Source organism: Fusarium flagelliforme (assembly GCF_020744385.1).
Source record: "Fusarium flagelliforme strain FIESC 12 MPI-CAGE-AA-0113 chromosome Unknown B0J16scaffold_6, whole genome shotgun sequence".
Taxonomy (NCBI): domain Eukaryota; kingdom Fungi; phylum Ascomycota; class Sordariomycetes; order Hypocreales; family Nectriaceae; genus Fusarium; species Fusarium flagelliforme.
The window spans coordinates 2,722,264-2,740,590 of NW_025763508.1; the positions used below are offsets into that span (position 1 = coordinate 2,722,264).

An 18,327-nucleotide genomic window follows, 5' to 3' on the forward strand; every position below is an offset into this window, starting at 1 on the left:
GTGTGCACAGGTTTTACCAAAGCAGCGAAGCGTCAGGGGAAATAAGATACGCTTGGCGCTTATTTCGATGGTGATCTTAGGACCTGAGATAGTGACTGGTGTCTTGGAAATCGGCTACAAACATCGATGCATACCCGAGACCAAATACTCGGCAGCCATTAGCCTCGTTGGATGTCTCATTTGGTGGCATCTGATTAGTCTAATACCTCCCGTCAACTCACTTCTCACTTTTCCCTGCAAACAATGCGAGCACGATGAAGAGATGCCAAGTCAGTACTAGATCATCTGTCACTTCCACCATTCAAATGAAGTATTTTGGTTGCCGGCTGATACAGAGAGTAACTCAATCATAGCTGATGTGTTTCGGCACAACATTTCCTTTCATTGCACGTTTGACGCCGTGGTTCGGAGATCAGCCTAATGTTGGATGTGGCTTCTATAGTCCGATGTATGTCTCGGATGATCAGGCTGTGAGAAGTAAGCTGCCTAGGCTACCCAGAGCTGCTGGGCCTTTGAGATGCCTAGCCGAGAATTCCCGAGTGCGTAAACCGGTTGCAAAATAATGGAGATCTTTCAACTATAGGATCAGACTTGACAAGATTTGACCTGATACATATCTGATAAATCTACGTGTTAAAGCGACGGCGAGAGGCCTAAACAATTCTGCAGAGCTACCCCACATCACAAGCGTTGTTTGTTCTTGACGAGACAATCGGACGTTGCCTCAGAGGACCTACATCTTGTATTCGTGTGACTGTGTAACTCACCATGCAGAAGCGTACGGGTAAACACATACAAGGCCTCGATTGCTCAAAGATATTCCAATAATCTAATCACGATCAAGTGGTAATTTTCAGTTTCCGCAGACCGTCTAATACCATGACGTTATGGATTACAAAACGCCGTTGCTGTACCCTCGGCCTCGTGGCTCGTGTTGGGTGCTGATCAAACAAACGCCATTTGCATGTCTCACCATGGTTTGGAGTGCCTGCAGTCCAGGTGATTGCCATATTTAGTTCCTGTGATAGAAAATCCTGGTCAAAGAATTCGATTATATTTATAAGGAACCCTTGTCAGTCCTTGGACTAACAACAGCCGGTACACCTCAGCCATGTCATCTGTCGCCGTTTCTCAAAAGAGGAGCTTCCCTACAAACTCTCTTGTAAGCGGAAGCAAGAAGAGAAAACAAACGAACGTAAAGTCAATCGAGCAACCAGATCAGGGTCTTCTTAACGACCTGTCAGCCGTCGACCTTGACAACGATGACCACTGGTACACACAAGATCCATAAACATTCACGGCACATCAACAAAACCAGACGACATGTTTGAGGTTTTTCCTTCTTGTTGTGTAAGTTTGTACACTTTCTCTATCTATTCCCATAAAACTGACTTGCCTAGTGCAATGCTACACAGCACTGCACCAGACCTGCCTAGGTGGACTAACATTCCTCCTCGCGACTCTCAAGCGGAGGCGAAGGTGGAGGCAACCGTGGCTGAGCCAAAGCGAATTGGATACTCGCAAGCAGTAAGAGTCCTTCACATGCTAGACATGTTGAACGTTGCTGTGCACGAGTTGCTCGCCGCGATTGATTGCATAGAAAAATCCACACGAGACGTCGAGAGGGCTTTGGAGATCAAGACAGGCCTGTTTCCAGCTTTTATTCAGAATTTGAGGACGGGTTGCCAAGGAATTCTCCCCGCGCAAAAAGAGAGATTGGCTATGTTGAACCAAATAAGTGGAGAGATTTGATTCTAGGGTGGACAATTAAGTTGAAATGCTAAGAAGGATGGGGCTTTCATTCTTCAATCACAAAGGAAAGTAGAAAGCGATAGTGTAACCTAGTCTATAAATTCCATAACATTTTGCAGCTACTTATAATAGCTAAATCCGATAGAGACCTCTTATTTTGACAGAATCGTCTTGGATGTGAACAGGAAGAACGATAAGACTCGTACTTTAGGTTATCAACATGCGTCCAAAATCCAAAACCACAAAGACCCATCATGGATTACTGAACAACAGACACGGTGAAAATGAGATTTAAAACTTCAGGTTTTGAAAGACCTTTCGGAACCAGCTTGGGCAAATAGCACCTACGAAAACATTCATTCATAGTCACTCTGTCTTACTACCTAACCTTATATAGTACTCAGAGGATAATTTCAAATGGTAGTTATTTATTGTACTTACTGAATATGCTTCACCACTAAGAAAACCAGCATGCTAATATTCAAGCAAACATTCAAGCAAACCACCAACCAGACCGTCAACCAGACCGTCAACCAGACCATCAAGCAAACCACCAGTCAAACCACCAGTCAAACCATCAAGCAAACTACCAGTTAAACCATTAAGCAAACCACCAAGTAGGCCAATATCAAAAGTCACCATCAAAACCATCAGGTCACCTGCTGGGAAGACAGTATCCATTTTCCATCTTTCTTTTGTTGGGAATCTCCGTTCTCCCACGCCAAGTATATCCTCAGCTTGTTTAATTTCCATTCCACCTCGAGGACCTTCAGAGCCAGTGCTTCTGTTCTTGCCTTTACGTAAGATGTTTTCGGGAGTAACTCGTGGTATGGTGTTTGTTTTATCCTAAACGGGCCTTAACAGGGCACTGGCTACAGGCCACGGCGGCTAACAGCTCCCTGTAAGTCCCCTGTAAGTACCCTCCATAACCCCCCCATTCACATCTCTTTGGATGTTTTCTTGAAGTATTACTGCTTGATTTCCGCCGTTCATTTCGAAACTAAGGACAGTGACTGGAAGGTAATATTGCACCCTATTCCACAAGCTAAAAATTATATCTATAAGAGTAATAGTAAGGCAAAATGAGTAATAAAGTTAACTTCAATGTACTTTATCAAGAGGAGTGTGAGGAGTGTATAGAACTTCCGCTGTTAAAGGTATAGCTATATCACGTGACTTGAAAACTCGAAACCTCTCGTGAACTCTCACTCGTACGACCATTTTAGGCTTGTAATAAAATTCACATATCACACAAATTTCTCAGCAATGGGATTCGACAGCTTATAGCATTTATAAAATGGAAGAACTCGCGATAAAACCGTCGGGCATCTTCATGCAACAAGACTTCGTCACGCCCGAGCATGAAGAAAAGCTTATTCAGATCTTTGAGAATGAGTTGGAATGGCCAACCCGCCCAGGACGACTATCACTTCACTATGGCTACACCTTCAGCTACAAAACATTCGGAATCGACGAAGAAACTTCTTTCAAGCCCTTCCCTGATTGGCTAGTCCCTCTACTACCGACTACAGAAGGCCGACCACCAGATCAAGTCTGTCTCCAACAATACGCCCCAGGCACAGGAATACCACCTCACGTCGACACCCACGGTCCCTTCGACCAACTATACTCTTTATCCCTCGGCTCACCACTTATGATGCAATTCGCAAACAAAGAAACGGGGGAGAAAATTGAAGTGGATTTATTACCGAGGAGTATGATGCAAATGAGCGGTGACTCACGATTACACTGGACGCATGGAATCAAAGCTCGCAAAACGGATACTTTGTCTGATGGGACTGTTAGATTGAGACAGGTTCGGTGGAGTCTTACGTACAGATGGCTGAGGCCTGGTGCGCAGTGTGAATGTGGGAACGAGAAGCTTTGTGATACGGCGCAGCGACGGAATGGTGTTGAGAGGGAATATCGGTGGAAGCAATATGAGGAGGATGCGAAGAAGGAGACACATGGTGTTTAGATCATCATACATTCATGAGCTAGATAGCAAAAAATATACATTAGAAAGGCCGTAAATCATAGAGATTTACAGCGAGATTTAGAAAAGAAATTCCCCATCAGTATCACGTGTCGCCTAAGGCTTCGCAGAGAACCAAGTCTCCAGATCAACAGCCCAATCAACAACACCACCAAAGTTCAACCCCTGTGCCCACTGTGTCCTCTTAATCTTAGTAGTAGGACCCATATACGCAACCCAATCCGTCATACCCTTACCCTTCGTTCCATATGTCATCATATCAGAATCAGAAGCCTTATCATACCACGTCTTAGCAGTAACACCCGCCTTACCCTTCTTAGCATCATACTCAATAAGACGGATCTCCGCGTCGGAGAGGTATCCGGGTTCTCCAGTACAGACACCGGGTTCGGCTTCTGAGACGCTGAAGCTACCGGTGAATTGACAGGTTGGGCCTGTGCATTTAGGGTCCTTCATGCGGAAGCTGCGGCCGTAGGAGGAGATGCCGACGACGACCTTGGCTGGGTCGACACCTGCCTTTGTTATCATTGCGAGGGAGTCGAGGGTTTCGGTTTTGTTGACGTGGGAGCGGAGACAGTTGCCGTTGGGGCAGCCGGAGTTGATCATGGTGTTGCCGTAGTCTGGTAAAGTCAGTACATAATTAATTGATAGCTGGAGGAGAGACTTACCCCATTGACCGTGAAGATCGTAGGTCATGTAAACGATGTAATCAACAAGTGGAGCAATCTGCTTAACAGGGAACGGCTTGAGATACCAATAGGCAGCAGGAAGTGCCACAGACATGGTCTTCCCACTGTTACCAATCTTGGATCTCATGACCTTGAGAAACTCGACATAATTGGCAGTGTCAGTAGAAGAACCTGCAGAACCTGCAGAACCGGGATACTCCCAGTCAAAATCAACGCCATCGAGCTTATGGTTGTTCAGAACGGTCATGACATTGTACGCGAACTTGTTACGGTTGGCAGGCTTGATGGCGTCGCGGTAGATTTGGTAAGAGGATGCATCAGTTGAACCGGCCCAACCGCCGAAGGAGATGATTTTCTTCCAGCTTCCCTTGACTTCCTTGAACTTGATGAATTGTTCTCTGACGTCAGGTTGCAGAAGGACAGAGAAATCCGATGTAAGGCCTGCGAAGGCGAAGTGGATGTGTGTGTAAGCAGTCTTGATCTCAGGCAGCTTTGTAACGTCCATGTTCAAACAAGGTCGACCGAGGTTGTAACCTTGGAAGTAACCCACGTTGAGGAACTTGGCTGGCTTCTTGGTGTTGCCGACGATGTTGGTTCCGCAGTTACCGATGCAGCCGGGGGTGTTCTGAGCGCTTGTACCAGGTGCGGCACCCTTGGCTGTGGTGTTGGTGCAGAAATCAGAGGTGATGCCGCAGAAACCGTATCCAGAACAGCATGCGTTCAGGGGACAGGGATTCAGACCCGCGAGATCCCATCCTGTCTTCGCACTGGAGGGTTTACCCGTTCCAGGCTTTTGAGGTCCGCAGACGGCACCTGCAATGGCCATGGGCATAGGGTTCTTGCCCTTACTGAGACAAATAGGTTGACCTAGCTGGAGACGGTTACAGCCGTTCCAGCCCCAAGTGTTCTTGTTCACACTCTCGATGAAGGCCTGAGTGATGCCAAAGTTCTGACCAAGAGAGTAACATCCATCACCTGACTTGATTTTGTAGATGAAACATGTGCCGTCCTTGGAGGGCTGGGGTGTCTTGTCGGGTAAAGTACCAGCGCTGCAACACACCCACTGCTTAGGAGCAAGTGTAGAACAGAAGTTCTTTTTGGTGTTGTATTTGTTGAAGTTTGCGGTAGAGACTTTACACTTCTTTGCGAGAGATGCACAGCTATCGCCGGATACGACTTGGATAGCGCGACAGTCTGCGCGAGGGGCGAGGAGGTTATCAACGCCAGAGAAACGGGAGCTGCGGGTTTTGAGGATGTTGGTGGTGAGAATGCCCAGGTTGATAGACTCCTTAGAGGCGCCAGCGATGCTGATGCACTTGCCGTTGGACCAGGTCCTCACAGCAGACTGGACGGATTCAAGATCAGTGACAGAGTCGGCGGCGAAGAAGCCGACAGTCTGGGCAGTCTTGTCATTGGCGTCGCAGACTTGGAAAGTCTGGACACCCTTTTGAAGACGAGCGCTGGATTGACGGAGAGTGCTGGAGGCACTGCTCTTTTGAACTTCTGCGCCGACGTAAAGACCAGCGATGGAAGAGCCAGACTTGGCAAAGACAATGGTGGTTCCGCAAACAGCACCGTTGTCGAGGTAGTCAGCAAGAAGGGTAGCAGCAGCAGCGACGTCGTTTCCAGAGCGAAGAGCACCGGTAGAACCAAAGCCAGAGGAAGCCTTAACAGTAGCCCTCTCAGCACCACAGTTACTACCCAGCGAAACAGAAGGTTCAGCCGCACGCTTCTCAACAGCACTTCCCACCTCACGTCTCGTCTTACTAGACTCAGTAACACAGGTATAAAGCGTAGCAGAATCACTATACTCATTCTGCACATTGAGCGCAAACAGCATAGGAAGATCACAACCAGCCAACTCCTCCAGACTGTGAAGCTGAGTCCAGTTGACTGGGTCACTGCCTGCCTCGCTGCATGGACGGGGACATCCTTCTGTGAGGGGACTGGAGATTGGGTCTTCGGTTTTGATTTCTCCGACGGGTGGGACGGGGTTTACGTCGCCTGGGTTGGAATCCTGTGCGGCGATTGGGACAGAAAGGAATGTGAGAAGAAGGAAAGAAAAGAGTGACGGAGCCATGTTTGGCAGTATTGATTCCGAAGAACCGGTAATGAGTGTGATAGCTATGGAAGAGAGTAAGATACTGAGACCAGAAAATACTTGGACCGAAGTGTTGGGGGCGAGCCAAGGTAGGGATGGTTTTATCAGCTCGTGAGTGACAGGCACAGTCTCAGCCCATCTTCGAAAGAGGCGTAGTCTGGCATGTGTGTCAACTCGCCAAGACACCTCGGTGGTGCAGTCATGAGAGAGGTTCCTTTGTAGGTCTAGTGCCCCTGGCTAGTGCTGTATGTAAGGCTGCTGACCCTGCATAGACCCTTGAGTTTTTTGCGTTCTTCTTGGCGATGGCACCGAGGGGGAGGGTGGTTATTGTCTGGGATGATGATAATGGATGAAGAGCCGCCTGTTAAGACATTCCAGATGATCAATCGCCACCAAATTCTCTAGCAAACGTGTCATACATGTTTTTCACATTCTTGTTTCAAGCTGTTTTTGCATTCGGCCGACAAATTGACTTGATCCCCCTGCATCACAGCTTAACTCCGGTGATTTCCTTTTTAGCGCAAGTCTTGTTGGCAGTTTTGGTCTAGATCCTTGGTCTGTTTCTGACATCGCGACCAACAGACATTCCACCCAGAAATGTCTGTTAGTGCCCACACCCATTTTCCACTCTACTACTAACAAATCCATTTGACATACTTACCGCTAAGCGGCCCTTTTGTTCCACAGGGGTTTCTTAGCGAGGCACATACCCCTGAACATACAAGTTGCCGGCAGCCGAATTATCGCAATCCAATCCTGGCATGCACGTTTTTTGTGGTGATGGATGGGTAATTTTAAATGACGCTTTTTTCTCACGCAACTGGAGTTTAGTTCACCGTTGGGGAAAAAACAGCCACTGACATCAAAGCTTTAGCCGACAAGACGCCTTGTGATAACGGAGACAGCTAACAATTTGGCCGACGGCCCGTGTTGGTTCTGCTGGGCTTTAACTTCCGATTGCTAATCCAATTCTGGAAGCTCTTTCGGCTTGGCGTTGGTATTGACCCGAGGCAGCATTGGTCAATGTGACATCGCTTGGTCGATGTTAGGCGAAGTGCACAAGGCAGCAATGGCATTTGAAGCTTATCGGAATGGTTCACATAAAGAGTTTTAGTGATCTGCGATCTAGGGAATGCTCGGTGATATGGATGGACTGACTCTTGCGTAGAGCAGATCGTTATTTTGCTAGAGTTTAGGTTGATGATCAGTGGAGTGGTGCTGCCTTGTGAGGCATGAGGTTAATGATGGATGGGGTTAGTCTGGTCTGAAGCTATTCACGGATCCGTTTTGGGTAATCTCCGTAGGGGTTTGGGGGTAACGCGCTAGAACTATAGCGGAGACAGGTGGGTCCAGTGTAACAGAATAGAGTAGTTCAGTTCCTTGTCTAGAGTGACCAAATTATTCTGTCTCTAAGGCTTTTGTCGGCCAATGCTCTTGACACCCTGATGGGACCTTACCCTGCACCGTTGGGGGTTATATTAAAATTGTTGGTTAAAGCGATGCGGAAGCGTGAACGATCAGCTGCTGAAGACCATGGCGATTCATTTGTCTTAACTCCATAGACAATAGGAAGCGCAGTTGTCAGCATGCAAAACCATCATTCTTCATTCCAATTTTCCCATCAACGCGTCATCGCGTCTCCATTGTTGCTTCACTAACTGCAATAACACAAGTTTTATGTGGCAATCAATCATCTGGATAAGATAGTTCAACATGACACCTCAAGATAAATACAAAGTTGTGCTAAGGAATGTATGTAGAAACGAAATAAATACAGTTTGTAAGCAAAAATGAATACTATCTATTGTGTCGTAGTCTAGTGGGTGCCAGCTTCTGCAGAACCTAGAATGCTACCAAGAACATCTGAGCACGTGGCCACATCCTCCGTTGAGATTGAAGTGAATGGAATTGAGTCAATCAAATCGAATTCAGCTGTGATGTCGGCATCACCCCTCGAGGAACCGTCCCAGCGCTGTGCAACTTCTTTTAGGCCCTTCAGGAAAGCTTCGACCTCTTTCTCAGCTTTAAGCAATAATTCTTTGGAAGTAACGATGATGGACAGATGAGAGGGACTGATACCCTTTGCTATGGCGCTCTCGATAGACTCAAGTGGCTCCCGAATCTTGGTCTGATAAAACTGATCCATCGTTGGGATAACAGCCTTGATGGCGCCACTCACGTATGATCCATCGACTAAGCTGCCGATAAAGCGTGCCAGTTGCATATCATCCATATCATCTGGCTCCAGGGTGTTTTCAGCTTCTTCAAATATGTCTCCAAAGGTCTCATAAAACTTGTAACTCTGCTCGTAACAACAACGCATCCTCCACAGTCTTTTGTCATGGACCTCCAAGTCAGATAGAGACAACCTCAGCATCTCGGGACTGATAGGAACAATGCGTTCTGTTTGCTCTTTCCAGAAATCAGACCATGCTGGGAGTTTGTCGATAACTATTTTCAAATAGCAAAAGAGTGATTGTCGAACTTGATGTCTTGTGGACAGATCCGCCGCTGGCATTTGCTTAATATCCGCATCTGCGATTTTCTATATGCACAGTTAGACTTTTACTGAAATGACTTCTGTAGTGTAAATTCTAATAATACTTACCAAATATAAAGGTGGACTTCCAAACATCAGCACTCTTAACATCAGTGTTGCTATAAACGACAGCTGGCTAGGTGATAGTGTGTTGAGTTTGTTTACGCAGCCTTGCAGCCAACGAAACAGTTCCTGCTCCAGCCGTCGTTTGGAGATCCAGGTCAGGATATGTAGAGTTTTGTTATCAACATCTGTAGCTTCCTCATCGGGAACAGGAGATAGTGGGTTGTTCCAAGGCATGAACTTAAATCTCGAAAAAGCACAAAATATTAAATATAGGTCCTGACTTAAATTAGTAAGAGTTTTGTTTTAGGATCGTGAACTTACCATGTTTTCTCCGTTCTGCTGGTTTTGAGTTGGATCAGGAATGAGAATCGGCTGTTGATGCCAGGAAGATGGTTCTGATTGAAGATCTGCGATTTGAGATAGATGTTCAGTCATGGGCCTGTCATTTTCATTAGCCTTTTCCAACATTGATACCAGAATATCTGCAGCTGCAGCCCAATTTACCAGGGCGCAATAATTATATGGCGCAAGCGTCAGAACCTGAATCCGTCTGTCCGCTCCGCTTGCCCAGAGGGTAAACACTAGACGACAGGCTTTCGCTACTGTACCCTTGTCTAGATTCTGGAGAGTATTCTGCTGAGCTTCAGAACCTATTAACTCAATTAAGACATCAGCAACTGATTGTTCGCCAAGGGCATAGGACGACGGACGTAGAAAGTAGGGATGTAGCTTGACGATGTCGTGGAAATTTGCCACAGCACATGGGGAGATCCAGAGGGTCGCTTTTGACAAACGAAGGCAAGGTTCGCAAGGAAGACCGCCAATGCACTGTATGGACATCAGTATTCGGTCTTGTCAGGGTTGAAATTGTTCCGTAGGTAGTACCTTCTCTTTCAGTCTACGGCACCTTATGCAAACCCCTCGTCTCCGTACTTCTTTGCGAGCTCTTCTTTCCTGAGCTGAAAGAGGGCCCTTATTGCCACCTCTACGGAGTGGTGGTAGTGTAACCGGCCGAACCGGACGGAAACTGCCCATTGGCGGAGCCGCTCCCGCAACCGATAGATGCATTTCTGCTATCGGAGCGGCTAATGAAGGCTCGAGATGTGGGTGCAATTCCTGGGTGGGAGCTCCGGATGGGACAGACAGGATAGGCCGAGCACTTTCCCCATCAAAGGTTGGTCCATTCTGATGAGATAAGGTGTCATGCGGGTTCCGGGGTGCCACATTAGTATTGCCTTCAGAAGAGGCGTCGAGAATGTCCCTCAGATCCAATGACCAGATGGCATCATTGGAGTGAAGCGTGCTGTCTGCAGGTATCTCTCCGATAGTAATGTTTTGGTGTGGATTGTTGAAGTCCGTTAACCAGTCGGACAAAGGGTGCCAATGCTGATTGAGAGCATTGTTCGACCCTTCAAGTTGTGCGGTCTCTGCACCCGAGAATGCTCCCGTTTCGATGCAGTTGCCGAGGGCCTGATCACCTACCGGTCCCTGAAACGGCGACATACCGCTGAAGAAAGTGTCAAAATCGAAAGCCTCGGTGCTTTCTCTCTGAGGCATGGTTAGAGAGGGCTGAAATAAGGGCTCGTGGCCGGGGTCGAAGGCATAGAAAGGCCAGGTGCCAGCGGCGTCGGTCTCGTCCTGTTGAATGGTGAGATCAAACTGACTCTCGTTGTCCATGGTTTCATTTTGCGGCCAATCGACCCCGAAATCAACATCATGATTCGAAAAGTCAAAGTTGATCTCGGCAGGAGGCAAAGCAGCCACCATGGACGTGGACATGAAAGGCATGTTGTAGGTATCGTAACCAAGGTTAGTGGCTGCCTGGGCTGGTTTACAAGTGAGAAAGATATCATCGAGATCAAGGGAGCATATCCCTTACGTTGTGAGAACTCACTGTCAATGTCCAGCAGATTGCCAAGTCCTTCTTCATCATTGCTGAGAGAACCAGGCGGGAGTGTTTCCGAGATTTTAGAGGTAAGAACTGGCTCTGTCAACTCAAAAGAGTCTTCCGCAGGGTATTCCATGTTGTGACCATGTAAATTATTGAGAATTGCTATAATGTGAAATATACCGGCTTGGTTGAAGGGACAAGACGTCTGTTTTATATGTCGAAGACACTTCTGACTTGTACGTGAGGGAACTGTGCTTGGAAAATTGACCCACCATGCCTCAGTCCTTAGCCAATGGTAATGGGACCCGGGCAGTTGAAAATCAGCCTACAGCCCCGTCGAACAGTATACCACCCAATAGCAAGGCGAGCCGGCGAGAGCGCCAAGACAAACAGCTGCTTGGGCCAGCAAGCTGCCAATCACAAGTCGGACCGGCAGCGAGTTTGTACTTGTGTACTTTAATAAGTTCCAATTGTAAAAGAAATAGCACGAGTCAGTACAGACAGGGTAGACTACAGCACATACTCATCAGCAGCTCAGCTTAAAGCGGCAGGAACTTGGCTCGGGAAATGGGGCTTAATGATAGCATGCTCGAGTTTTGTCTTCGAGTAAAGTGGTATTGGCGGCCATTTCGATATGAACCTTCTAATTTAATTTATGTATGCAATAAGCTCTGGGCGATTTTGAGCAGGAGGTAAACTATACAGGGTCTTTCGCCACCAAGAGTTTTCTCTAGGTAGGCAATCAAAGTGTTATCTTGCCTCACCAAACCGCAACACGCGTTTTCTACACCAATTAATTGATCGACGAAATCAAGTTTGTAGTACTTCCAAGGGATGTTCTCTTATCTCTTTTATCGCGATGCAGTTGGGCTTTGCGCATATTGTTCAATAATTGGGGTGTTCTGTTGAAGATATGATGATGTCATAAATCGCGACTCTCACTTCACAATGCAACTTCGAGAACGTCACAATGATCGAAAGGTTGCCACACCACAGCAACAAGCATGTGAGATGAGCAGTATATAGTAAGACAACTCTTTGGCAAGATTCTACAATCCAAGATTTCTAGAGATTTATTCCACCTCTTCGCAACTACATATACCCATACCAGCCTTATCACCCGCCTAATCACCACAAAACACCAACAAAATGCAGTCAATCCTCCAGAAAACGACCGGCATCGGCCCCCAGGTCATCAAGCCTGAGAACCTGGAAGGCCGTGTCGCAATCGTAACAGGTGGCGCTTTAGGTATCGGCTATGAAGTCAGCCGCGCCCTCGCCCATGCAGGCTGCAAAGTCATAATGGTCAACCGCAAAGAAGAACAAGGCACAGCCGCCATCGAGGCCGTCAAAAAAGAAACCCCAGACGCCAAGATTGAATGGAAGGAGTGCGATTTGGGAAACCTCGCCCAAGTCCGCGAAGTCTTTGGTAACCTCCGAGAATCGCTTGATCGTCTTGACTATCTGGTTCTCTCCGCTGGTATCAACACCAACCAGTTCGGCTTGGATGCAGACGGTATCGACCGACATTTCGGAGTTAACTTCCTAGGACATTTTTATGTGTGTAACCAACTTTGGCCCCTCTTGAGAAAGACGGGAAAGATGCAAGGTGTTTCGCCGCCCAGAGTTGTGTTTGAGGCGAGTGAGATGCATCGCCTTGCACAGTTATCGAACGTGCAGTTTAAGACCAAGGAGGAGATTAATGATCCGGATTTGGATTCGACAGCCAGATACAACAGGACGAAGCTTGCTATGATCCTGTTTGCCAAGTATGGCCTCGCCGGGAAGGTTATTCCTGAGAATAAGGATAAGATCTATGCTTTGTCTGTTCATCCTGGAGCTGTAAGTCACCCCTAAACATTGTTACTAAGCAGTTACTGACATGATACAGGTCAACACAGCTATGCAGCAGCAGTGGAAGGACGCCTATCCCGGCCTCACAGGAAAGCTTCTCTCCTGGGCTATGCTGGCGATTGGACGTGATGTCGAGCAGGGATCTTACAGTGCCCTATGGGCGCTCACGTCTTCTAGAATTGAAGAAGAGGATTTGAATGGATACTACTTTGTTGATCCTGATAAGGAGGGTAATGAGACGACGCAGGCCTCAAACCCTGAGTTGGCAAACAATCTTTGGGAGCTGAGCACAAGTCTCATCAAGGAGAAACTTGGGGACGATGCTTTGGTTGATTGGAACAGTTCTTAGATACATAATGAGCGTTACGTTAGTTATACAGCCTTCAAATAAGCACCCTAGCGTCTGATCTTCCTATATGAATGATCGACCAGTTCCACCTGCGCTCCATCTGTCTGATCGCTCGCTCGCTTGACTTCCTTTCTCGGTCCAACTGCACAGATTAGTGATTAACAAAGTAATTGAGCTCAGAATTTGCACTTACCAATATTCAAAGCCAAGAACTTGATCACAACAGGAAACCAGATAGCCACGGCAATAAGCTGACCAAAGGCCCATGTCGAAACTCCTCCGTCGGCTGAATGCATGTTAAGCAACTGTAGCAGCTCTGTGAAGCTGACAAAGATCATGCTTGAAGTCAGAGCACCAACCAACACCCAGAAAACTCCCAAGCCTCGTCTGGCGCCTTTGGTCTCGAAGAACGGCGGTGCGGCTCCACCTAGCTGCTTGTACGTGGCCTTGTCTCCCCAAAAGCTTTTCTTGACAAAGTACACGAGATAGTCGATGATAAGACATGACACAACACCATGAACCACACATCGACACGCCAATGTAATAGGGAAGAACTCATAACTCTCTTTCTCCTTGATACCCTGGCAGAAGCTCATCGGCCCAGGCATGTTTCCACAGACCGGCACCGTAGAAACTTGCTTCAAATGCTTCTCGAATGCATCTGTATCAAAATCTTGGGACTCGGTAATAACGGCCATAAGTATCCACGAGAGAATAACAAAGAAAAGTGTGTAGAAGTTTCGGTGGCAAAGTAATTGTGCCAGGAGAACAGGATACATACCCGCCGTGATAAGCCCTTGCAATATGCGATGGTTGAACATCCATGAGAACAGACTTAGCATGTTTGCCATGCCAGCTTTGTTACCGCCGTCGAAGGTGATAATGGCTGTGATGGAAATTGTTGCTGCGAAGAGAGCTTGCGATTCTTGGAAGTCGCGCATAGCTGAAGATGAAGCGTGCGCGAAGCGAGTCTGAGATAGCCTGACCTGCACTTCCTGGCATTTCTCACGTAGAGATGAATCTTGTTGAAAAGAGCTTACTATTCGACCAAAAGTACGGATCCAGGATGTAGTCAGTTTGAAGCACAGGCCGAGGAATAGCACCAGCACAAGCTGAATGATATAAGCCGTGACAATCTAGATGCGCGGTTAGAACCCGATCACCACGTTCATATGAGTACTTACTCCTTGGCCAGCGATATCCAAGTCAATACCAGCATTAGCAGCCTGGCAGTAAGGTCCAGCCATAACTTGTCCAAAGTTCTTAATGTTGAATGGTGTAATCTTTTGACACTTAAAAGGGCCCAGACTCGCGGTACAATGGCCATATGTTGAATCCGCACACGACGCCCAAACACATCTTCGAGCGTGCCAAAAAACACCAAGTTCATTGAACTTCTCTACTGTACCGAAATGGAAGATCTCATCCATTTCCTTTTCGTTTTCACGGTCAATGGTGTCGTTGCCAGGTCTGACTACCATGGCCACTGTTGCGAGTGTCATGCAATTCCATAGGTTCTCAGGCGAACTGTACATGAACGTTTCGTTTGTACAGGTCTCAGTACAATTCAGCGCATTTGGGTCGCCGTTATTACAGCCGTAAGATATAAGACGCGCAGGTACTTCTGGATGTTTAATTATGGTATGCACGCGGAAGAAATGCGCTGTTTCCCAAGCTTGCCATTGCTTCGGTATGTGGATGCCGTGATAATTTCGAGTGATGTTATAATCGTGGACCAACCGAAATTTCCGTTCAGGCATTTTGAATAGTGAACAAGAGAGAAATTGAAGATGCGACCGAGAAGTTGGGGTAGATTCCTTTTTGTAATCGAGAGCCTGATTCTGATGCTACGCGCCGTGGCTGCTTGCCTCTATTTTTGGCCCCCAATGGTAAGTAAGCACTGCCACTTCTTTGCTTCCTCGATTGGCGCGAGGATCAGCCCAGGCAGACAGATTATTTATATCCCGACGCTTTTACTTTCGTTTGTATCTTTGTCACTTATCAGGCTGCGTTCACGCGGACTTCTCATTCTCTCGACAAACTTGGTACCAATAAAGCAAAGTGTTCGACTATTCTTAAAGTCAAGATATCACTCAGGTACAACATCGTGCATATGATTGAATGGAATAAATTAGTATTAAGTCATTATTAATTATTTAAGCCTGAGCATTTCGATCCGCAACAGACTGCACATCAGCAGCAGTAGAGCCCTTTCCTGGGGGACCACCCTTTGCGCGAGCCTGTCAAACCATCAGCAAAATGTACAAGTTACACCACTAGCGCAAACTTACCTCAGCCTTCTGCACCTCAGCAGCATCCTCCTTAGTAACCTCAGTAGGCGCCTTCCTCGCAACATCGCCAGCCTTTTCCAGAAAATTCTTTTGCTTATCATGCATGCTCTGCGCGGTAGCAGCGGCACCACCCTTGATAGGACCGCCGCCTGTTAGGCTGGACTCTTCGGAGGCGATAGCTGCGGCTTCGGTTTGAGTGATTGGGCGGCCGTCGACGGCTTGGGCCTTGATATCGTCTTTGGTGGGGAGGTTGGACATTTTGTATGTGGTATTCTTATGCGAAGAGGTGGGCGATTCAGATTTTAGTCGATTTTAGGAGAGTTGAAGATATTGAAAACGATACTCAGTCGAGCTTTGTCGTCGTTTTATCGTTGTGGAATTACTTATGATATCATAGCACGGCATCGTCAGAGCTCCATAAAAGACCACAACATTATGCCAGGATCATCGTAACGATGACCTCATAAGCGAAGGGTTCGAAATCGACTATGGAGAAGCAATTGGAAATGACTGGTATAGATGATGGATTGTCATAACTGGGGTCATGATACTGCTGGGGCCTGATATCGCAGAGGTTAAATTTTAGCTTACCTCTACGTTTGATGTGGCAGGATTTAGCATATGCAAGGCGCTGATCGCTGAAAGACCAATAAAAGGGAAGACACTCCCAAGAGAATTAAAGGCATCTGTTTCAATACAAGTGACGCTCACTGGTTTGGCATTCTCGGGTGGTTAATCTCATAACAAGTATGTTCAAAACAAGGTACAATACTATCTAATGACTGACGCAATACCTGTTACAGGAATACCAAGCTTCGTAGCCAGAAAAAGCACTCTGATAGACTAATTCTATCATCTACTCGGGGTCTGCTAGTGACACATCTGGTGATAAAGATGCCCGCAATGCGTACTTAATAAAACGAATTCTATCATCATCAAGTCCTGTCAGGTTCTAGATACCCATCTAATTCATGTCTCTGCAGACACCATTCAAGTCCTTATCAAACAACCTCAGGAGAGTTTCAGCAATCTCCGAGCGTGCAATCCTCGTCCTACCGCCCGCAATCCTTCCTCCGTCCGCAGCGGCAGAAGAAGGCCCAGTGGCCGCCCCATTAGAAGGATTAGGAGGCAAAAGCAAACGCCGCGCTTCCCTCACCCTTCTCGCGCGAAACCTCTTCTCAAAGCTCGGCTCCAGGATATTAGGAAATCGCAGCAGCTCGGGACTTTGTACAGCCTCGATCATGTCAAACACTTGATCCCTATAAAGATTGCCAAGGCTCGTGCCCAGGTGACGTTTGACGTAGACTCTGAGCTCATCGACGGCAAGGCTCACTGTGAATGGATCATCGAGGTCGTTGATGTTGATATCGCAGATGTGCGGAAAATGAATTCGTCGAAGGAGTTGGACGTCGCGGTCGAGATATTGCAGACCGTATTTGAATATAATGTTGCCCATCGTCTCGAAGTCTTGATATCCTTCCGCTTGAGGAAATACTTTCTTGAAGTCTTGAAAAACTGCAAGGATGGTGCACAGCTCATGTAGAGCTTCAGATTCCCTTTCAGAGAGCCTTTCACGCTCCTCAGGCTTCCGCTTGTAAAACTCATCCAACTTTCTTAATTGGCAAATCGTCATGTCAGGACCCTGTACACGGGTGACAAGGTCAGTAAGGTAGTGGATATGAACATCTTTCAATATCCACTCCCCTCTATAGATCTCAATAAAGCACCAATGGGGAACACTGAAGGAAAAGCGTCCCTTCGCAATACCCATAGCGATGTGTCGCCTGACGTTCTGCTTGGCGATGTCGCATTGCTGGTCGCACAATTGGTGGATTTCATGCAGGAATCGTTGGTTGTCGGAGGAGGAGTTGGCGAGATTGAGTAGCTCACATACCGACCGCCAGAAGGCGAGGCTGCGAACCTTGGTGTAGGCGGCGTCGAAGATATCGCGTCCAATGGAACCGGTCTGATATTCGTGCTCTGATTCTTCGAGTTGGTGGATGCGATCAGGCCGACTAATAAGTTGATCTTTGACGCACTTGTAAAGAAATCTGGTGTCGGTGTGAAGACGATATAAGGATGTTTTGTAATATGTCTTGTAGCCTCGCGCACTGTCAATCAGACCCTGTAATGTAGGTGTTCGGTCCTCCTCGGCATACCGGGCCCTTTTCTCCAGACATCGAGCTTTCTCAGTATCGAGGATCTTATCGACCAGAGCGTTCAGACAATAGAAGAAGTTGACTTGTCTGCGAATTACAGGACCTGCAAGACGATGCGGAATTATAGTCGAACTGTTGACCTGCCGCTGCAACTTATCACTCTGCCCCCAGCTGTTGCAATCGTCCATGAGCTTGACATCGACGTCAAACGTCTCTCCATAGAGATCATCCTCCGATAAGTATGTATAAGTGTCTTCGCAGTAATGTGGGCTGTCATACCACTTATCCCAGTCGTCTTGGTCGACGGCGTCTGCGTCGCGTTCGTATGATAGACCCCAGTTCAATTGCTCTGACCATGATGCGGTGGCTCGCCACGTCAACATGCGAAGAAAGAGATCTTTATCCTCTGTAATTTCGGCGAGGTCCCAACCTTCCTCATCTTCATAGTCGGGGTGGCTGCATCCTTCGAAGAGTTGTTCACGCTTGGCTTGATTGGAGACTAGCCAGACCTTTTCGACTGTTCCGAAATGCTTTTCGTATTTGCGTCTGAGATCGCGATGCAGCGCGGTGATGACAACGTTATCTTGGCTCATCATTGTTGCGGTTGAAGTGGGATAGTGATATATTGGGGGTGGAACGT

The 18,327-nt window shown here is 47.3% G+C and overlaps 9 protein-coding genes across 9 annotated transcripts; 3 read left to right on the top strand and 6 right to left on the bottom strand.

Moving 5' to 3' along the window:
• Positions 1 to 1,111: 1,111 nt before the first annotated feature.
• B0J16DRAFT_323339 (uncharacterized protein) lies at positions 1,112 to 1,752 on the top strand (the record flags this gene model as incomplete). The annotated part of the gene is made up of 2 exons (XM_046125769.1): positions 1,112 to 1,272; positions 1,401 to 1,752. The coding sequence occupies 2 exons, from the start codon at positions 1,112 to 1,114 to the stop codon at positions 1,750 to 1,752; spliced, it is 513 nt and encodes a 170-aa protein (XP_045980444.1).
• A 451-nt stretch (positions 1,753 to 2,203) lies between these two features.
• Positions 2,204 to 2,973, bottom strand: B0J16DRAFT_323340 (uncharacterized protein; the record flags this gene model as incomplete). The annotated part of the gene is made up of 5 exons (XM_046125770.1): positions 2,204 to 2,209; positions 2,263 to 2,546; positions 2,673 to 2,797; positions 2,863 to 2,900; positions 2,962 to 2,973. The coding sequence occupies 5 exons, from the start codon at positions 2,971 to 2,973 to the stop codon at positions 2,204 to 2,206; spliced, it is 465 nt and encodes a 154-aa protein (XP_045980445.1).
• A 76-nt stretch (positions 2,974 to 3,049) lies between these two features.
• B0J16DRAFT_357610 (uncharacterized protein) lies at positions 3,050 to 3,730 on the top strand (the record flags this gene model as incomplete). The annotated part of the gene is made up of 1 exon (XM_046129548.1): positions 3,050 to 3,730. The coding sequence occupies one exon, from the start codon at positions 3,050 to 3,052 to the stop codon at positions 3,728 to 3,730; it is 681 nt and encodes a 226-aa protein (XP_045980446.1).
• On the bottom strand, positions 3,718 to 6,740 carry B0J16DRAFT_178184 (glycoside hydrolase superfamily). The gene is made up of 2 exons (XM_046122545.1): positions 4,417 to 6,740; positions 3,718 to 4,368 (listed from the first exon to the last, which is right to left on the bottom strand). Exons 1-2 carry the CDS (start codon positions 6,515 to 6,517, stop codon positions 3,845 to 3,847), a joined length of 2,625 nt encoding a protein of 874 aa, XP_045980447.1. The 5' UTR covers positions 6,518 to 6,740; the 3' UTR covers positions 3,718 to 3,844.
• Positions 6,741 to 8,072: 1,332 nt separating this feature from the next.
• Positions 8,073 to 11,167, bottom strand: B0J16DRAFT_403176 (uncharacterized protein; the record flags this gene model as incomplete). Its single annotated transcript, XM_046132700.1, has 5 exons — positions 8,073 to 9,083; positions 9,147 to 9,419; positions 9,465 to 9,971; positions 10,029 to 10,969; positions 11,023 to 11,167. 5 exons carry the CDS (start codon positions 11,165 to 11,167, stop codon positions 8,355 to 8,357), a joined length of 2,595 nt encoding a protein of 864 aa, XP_045980448.1. The 3' UTR covers positions 8,073 to 8,354.
• Positions 11,168 to 12,183: 1,016 nt separating this feature from the next.
• Positions 12,184 to 13,237, top strand: B0J16DRAFT_403178 (uncharacterized protein; the record flags this gene model as incomplete). The annotated part of the gene is made up of 2 exons (XM_046132701.1): positions 12,184 to 12,876; positions 12,926 to 13,237. The coding sequence occupies 2 exons, from the start codon at positions 12,184 to 12,186 to the stop codon at positions 13,235 to 13,237; spliced, it is 1,005 nt and encodes a 334-aa protein (XP_045980449.1).
• Positions 13,238 to 13,454: 217 nt separating this feature from the next.
• On the bottom strand, positions 13,455 to 15,001 carry B0J16DRAFT_403186 (uncharacterized protein; the record flags this gene model as incomplete). The annotated part of the gene is made up of 3 exons (XM_046132702.1): positions 14,422 to 15,001; positions 13,567 to 14,373; positions 13,455 to 13,523 (listed from the first exon to the last, which is right to left on the bottom strand). Exons 1-3 carry the CDS (start codon positions 14,995 to 14,997, stop codon positions 13,455 to 13,457), a joined length of 1,452 nt encoding a protein of 483 aa, XP_045980450.1. The 5' UTR covers positions 14,998 to 15,001.
• Positions 15,002 to 15,393: 392 nt separating this feature from the next.
• On the bottom strand, positions 15,394 to 15,832 carry B0J16DRAFT_403190 (uncharacterized protein; the record flags this gene model as incomplete). The annotated part of the gene is made up of 2 exons (XM_046132703.1): positions 15,529 to 15,832; positions 15,394 to 15,477 (listed from the first exon to the last, which is right to left on the bottom strand). Exons 1-2 carry the CDS (start codon positions 15,784 to 15,786, stop codon positions 15,394 to 15,396), a joined length of 342 nt encoding a protein of 113 aa, XP_045980451.1. The 5' UTR covers positions 15,787 to 15,832.
• A 660-nt stretch (positions 15,833 to 16,492) lies between these two features.
• Positions 16,493 to 18,283, bottom strand: B0J16DRAFT_403192 (uncharacterized protein; the record flags this gene model as incomplete). Its single annotated transcript, XM_046132704.1, has 1 exon — positions 16,493 to 18,283. One exon carries the CDS (start codon positions 18,281 to 18,283, stop codon positions 16,493 to 16,495), a length of 1,791 nt encoding a protein of 596 aa, XP_045980452.1.
• Positions 18,284 to 18,327: the final 44 nt, after the last annotated feature.